At 34.8% G+C, this 5,384-nt stretch overlaps 1 protein-coding gene across 4 annotated transcripts; it reads right to left on the bottom strand.

Moving 5' to 3' along the window:
• Positions 1-3,216: 3,216 nt before the first annotated feature.
• On the bottom strand, positions 3,217-5,384 carry LOC117909593 (putative F-box protein At5g52610). Of its 4 annotated transcripts, none has more exons than XM_034823657.1 (3): positions 5,070-5,384; positions 3,577-4,968; positions 3,217-3,340 (listed from the first exon to the last, which is right to left on the bottom strand). In XM_034823657.1, exons 2-3 carry the CDS (start codon positions 4,649-4,651, stop codon positions 3,318-3,320), a joined length of 1,098 nt encoding a protein of 365 aa, XP_034679548.1. In that variant the 5' UTR covers positions 4,652-4,968; positions 5,070-5,384; the 3' UTR covers positions 3,217-3,317. The 4 variants fall into 4 exon arrangements, with proteins under 4 accessions (XP_034679548.1, XP_034679547.1, XP_034679550.1 ...); XM_034823656.1 differs by having other exon boundaries at positions 5,162-5,384; XM_034823659.1 differs by having other exon boundaries at positions 5,292-5,380.

Below are 5,384 nucleotides of genomic sequence, written 5' to 3'. Positions count from 1 at the left end.
AAGGGACTTAACAGGAAGCCTTGAGAGAATGTTGGTGATGATGTCTTCCATTTCAAACACATTCTCATTCTGCATACACTATACAGATCAGCTTACTGCCAAAATCATCCACTGTTATCTTTCCTTTACCTCGGTTGTACTACGAGATGATGACTTCTATAGTTCAATGGATACAGAAAATCAGCCCCTAGCATAGAATATGTTCAAAATCAACAACAATCCAATAGAAAATTTCCCTGACCTCAAAGGCATAGCTTTAATCAATAAAGGTTGATGTTGAGAGCAAAATAGAGCAAAATAAGAAAACTAGGGAATTCACTGAGTTCAATCAGCAACTTTTCTGTCAATATCAAGAGAGAAACATAAAAATAGCATATGGAATTTGAATTTTAAGGTGATTTTTCCATGACACGTCTGAAATTTGAAAAGAACCATATCCTATATTAGTTACCAGGAAAGTTGTGTAAGGTTCAGCACTTCCAAGGAAATTCTATTTTGCTTCCCACCCTGATTCAATTACTAAATATAGGGAAAATGATAGAAAACAAGTCAAAGAATGTCCTTAAGTCTGGGAGAGGGCTGATTAAAACAAGTTAGGTAATGTAGCAGAAATTATGATCAAAATGACCAGTGAAGCAAGCATCAGGCACAGAAGAAGTTGAAAATTAAAATTCTTCCAACTAGAAGCCTCTTATCAACCAACAACCAGTTTCATCCATGGTGAGATTTATGAGTGGAGGATATTTTTATCCTATTTGTCAACTCCAGACAGAAAAATTAAACAATAAAAATAAAAGGAAAATCATTGCATAACTTCAACACTATAAGAGACTTACTTAACACAGCCCATATTCCCTCTGTTCTAGGCCTGCATGATCACAATCATCTTGGATGAATAAAAAGCTGTAAAGAAAGGAAATTGGATAAAAAAAAAAGCCTATGAAAGTCACCAGATATAAACATCAGCCTCCCTCCCCATATGAAAAAAACCAGAAAAAAACAAGATGGAAATTGTTTCTTGAAGGAGTAAAAAAGTGACCAACATTGATTTGGCAAGATCTGAAATAAAATAATGAGAAGTTGTTCTCAACTATATTATTACCCTCTTTGAGGGAAAACCTTTAAGAGATGGTTCCCACAAACTTCTAGCCAACAACAACCATCTGACCTGGTCAGACCTTGTGAAAAAACCTATTGAAGTGCTGAGTTGGATCTTTTACATAACAAACCCTCAGAATTCAGCTTCCAAAAATTGGAATCCCTACCACTCTGACTAATCCATATAACTTTGTCTTGCACCTAAACCTAATACTCTTTAAGATACCATCCAAATGTTTAAGATTTTGTTAGTATATAATTTTCTGTGCCGAAATATTTGAAATATTTTCTCTTTCTTAAAAAAATGTGAGTGAGGCTTCTTAAGGTTCTGTATTATATAGTGGCATTGCCATATTATATCGCAAATGTCCTTTACCCTGTTTTCATCTCATAAGTGATCAGCCAAACTTGGGCAAAAAGCACTCCAATTCTGAAATCTAATATGAAAATGACAGGTCTCAAAAGAGAACTATTTGCAGTTCTATGATCGCAATTTAACAAAGGCTTTCAATGTTTGATATTATCTATAGTCTTAAAATAAGTCAATTTGCTGTGGTTTTAACAAAAACCTTTGTGCCTCATGTTGGGGCCAATATCACAACTTAATAAACCCGCAAGTAAATAGAAGGTGAACCAAATAATAATGAACCATCAAATTAAAATCATAAGAGCAATTCAAATTAAGAGCATCTTGGATGTTGGATAACACCAAATTGAAATTCAGAGACCATTTAGAGCCCAAAAGGATGAATTCAATAGCCTTCAAACATAAGCCGTATTTTGAATTCAAAGCCACTGGGTTGCTACGAAAGACTTCTGCATGTGTTCAAGATTGTATCAATCTGCAACTGGTCATATCAATCCCTGAAGCAACTTTTTGATGAAAATACAGCCCCACTCCTTGAAATAACTTTCTATGAAAACTCAGCCTTCTTTTAAGTTTTGAATGAATTAGTCTTTATATGCTCTAATCATGACTACTACTTCCAGGCCAAGAAACCTCTTTCTTGTAAAAATATTCTTGTTACTAGATTTTGAATAAATTATCTCAATGGTTAATTTCTCTCAATGAAGTTTCCGTAAATGCTTTTGATTTTGCATATTAGCCACCAAGCATATCCATAGAGCAATTCTGAGAGCATCAGTTCTCAGACTAGTAGGTTTTAGTTAAGTCATAACGAAGTTGAAAGGTAGAATTGCCAAACAGATATCAGTTTAACTCACAGAGATGGCAGGCTAGTGTCACAATTTTCTGGCCTCATTTTCATTCTATACTCTGGTATTATATTCAGTATACCATTTTTCTCAATTTCTTCAACCAGGATTTTAGAAATTACTTAAGTCTATAGTCTATAGTCCCTGTCCCTGATTAATATTATATATGATAGGGAGTCTGTATAAAATCAACTTGGATTAAAAGTTCTGGTATCCAAGACCTTACTAAGAAAACCAAAAAAACTGGCATGGGAAGAATCCAAGCCTTTACATAATAAAACAGGGAGGAAAAGATCTGAGGAAGCTTATTGCCTAAGCATCTTTTGTACTTCTATAGTTGGAGGCAATGTTCTCCAACCAAATATTTCATTTGGTTATAAGACTGCCGTAAAATTGTGTAAAACATTTGGAAATAGCCATTCTAAGCAAGTCTTACAACTGATTATGGATCAACTCTTGGACAGTCAGTAACTAATGTGATGTAAAACCAGAGAAGACACCCACAATTGGTAAGAGCACATGTCATTATAAATTTTACGAAGATAATAAACAAGGGGCGTGCACATGGTAAAAAGTAAGGATCAACAATAAAGAATAAGCATTCAGCTACAATCTTAGGTGGTGTTTGTTTTTTTACTTAATTTTAAATAGAACTTTAATATTTAATAGTGTTAAGTATTAGGTTATTTATTTTTGTGATATTTTATTTCTATTAAGTATTAAAAGGTAAAAAAAATCAACATGTTACTTTTTCCATTTAGAAAAGAATAAATATTTTGACTTTTTTTATTCAACAAAAAGTTTATAATAAATCATAAAAAAGTTTTAAAAAAAAAATAATCTAAAGTCTAAAAGCAGAAAAAAAAACTAAAAAAACAAACACCCTCTTATTATGATGAAACAATACATAAGCACAAGTTGGGAGAAGGAAATGTAAACAACACAATGAAGATCATGAGACTGAAAGAGATTGTTGTTCCAGTAGTGGTAAAGTTGTCCTTGATCTAAGAACCAATTAATCCATTGCCTGTTGAAAGAAAAGGAAAAATTGTCAGGAACTCACTTTATTAAAACATTATGGTAAAGTCACTGCATTAAAACTAAAACAAAGAACTCCTTCATCTTACATTTTTTAATATGAAGCAGCAAGAAGTCACTATAAGGAAGATAAAACATGTATACATAATAAGCACAAAATCCCATCGCTATTACAATGGAAGTTGAAAAAAATTATATGATGAAAAAACAAGTTTCAGAACTTACAAGGAAGGAGGCTTTCTGTGTACACTAATGGACTGGAAACCCTCTTTTGAAAATCACGTCCCCAGTCAAATTCTCTCCAAGTTTTGCTGCACATGTTATAGAAAAAATATCGTCGCCCACTTGCAAATAGAATTTCATTTTTAAGTGCAGTAACATGGTTGGCTTCCTTAATGTTAAAAGCGTGCATATAAGCAGTGCATTTCTTGACCCATATGAACTTCTTGCTGTCCTGTAAAATCCATATATCAAATATGTTGTCACATACATTTTTAGCCACTAGAGATAAGCAACCTTCTATGCTAACTAAGAAAGGGTATAGAGTAGCTTCCACTGGAATGCCAATTACACTAAAGTTTTCCTCCATATCAACTGCAAGGATGGAGCCAATAATCAACCCATTTCTTACAGATTTGATGAACCAATACACCGTTCCATCAATACATATATGCTGTGAACTCGAGGGATTGTATGCAACACTACCTATTCCTTTCCAGGATCCAGTGATTGATGAATATATCTCACATTCATGATGTTTATCCTGAGATTTTCCAGATGGGTTGAAAAACCGAAATACTTTATAGCCATTCATTCTACTGCCAAAAGCAACACCAATCTTAGGTGCCTCTGCTGATAAACGACTTTGTGGAAGTAACAGGACTTCCTGAGTAATGGGATTGAAGACAACAATGCCCATGTGTACCTTCTTCTCAAAGAAGCTTTTGTAGCTAATGCTACAGATCAGACCATTAAAGGAACATATCATGTGTTTACACCAATGTCTACGGCAACCTGGAATAGTTTCAGTGGTTTCTCCATGAACCTTAGTCAGAAAAAGTTCACTGCAGCACAAACAAACATAAGGGTAGAAAACATAACTAGGATTTTCTTGGGACTGAAGTAGCTGCAAACGCTTGAAATTTGGACTGCTAATTAATCTCCTCCAATTTTTAGCAACAGACTTGCATAACATAAGGGACTTAATAGGAAGCCCTAAGAGAATGTCAGTGATGATATCCTCCAGTTCAAACAAATTTTTATTCCGGGCACAGACCAATTTATTGCAAGAATCATCCATTTCTATCTTCTCTTTACGTCATTTGTGTCAAAGAGATGACAACTTCTCTAGCAGTTTGTTCTGAATCAGCAATAAAGTCAGCAACAGTACCCTGCATTCATGCTTCCTTCACTGCTTTGGAAATTTGTCATCTGGAGGGCCATATGGATGATGAGTTCTCTAGCAGTTTGTTCTGAATTTCAATCAAGCAGCAATAAAGCCAGCAACAGTACCCTGCATTCATGCTTCCTTCCCTGCTTTGGAATTTGTCATCTGGAGGGCCACATGGATAGCGCTTGTTTAGTTCACGTTCAGCATCAATACTTCTACTGCATAAACTGCATGACATCAGTGCACAATCCAATGAAAATTTCAGTCAATTCAAAGCATAATTTTAATGAACAAAGATTGAAGTTGGTTGCAAAAAGAAAGAGCATACAAAGGAAATTTGCAGATACAACAAAGCCTAGGGAATTCAGCAAATAGGATGGTCAAACGTTTCTGTCACCATTAAGATAGAGATAAAAATACCAGATGGAATCTGTATCTTAAGGGAGTAAGAAAGTTGGGGCTGGGGTTGAGTTGGAGAGATTGGAATAGAATAGTTGCTGTCCTCAATCATTTCTTTAGGAGTACGGAAAGTACAAGGGAGGGTTCTCACAGTAAATGCAAAGGCCTCAGAACAAATGCCTCTAGAAGTGCCAGTCCAGACATTTTCCCTTCAAGTCCATTGTTCAGATTATAGACGAGATAC

This window comes from Vitis riparia, chromosome 19 (assembly GCF_004353265.1).
Source record: "Vitis riparia cultivar Riparia Gloire de Montpellier isolate 1030 chromosome 19, EGFV_Vit.rip_1.0, whole genome shotgun sequence".
Taxonomy (NCBI): domain Eukaryota; kingdom Viridiplantae; phylum Streptophyta; class Magnoliopsida; order Vitales; family Vitaceae; genus Vitis; species Vitis riparia.
Note: the sequence above shows the minus strand (reverse complement) of the source record. Positions and strands in the feature narration are given on the sequence as shown.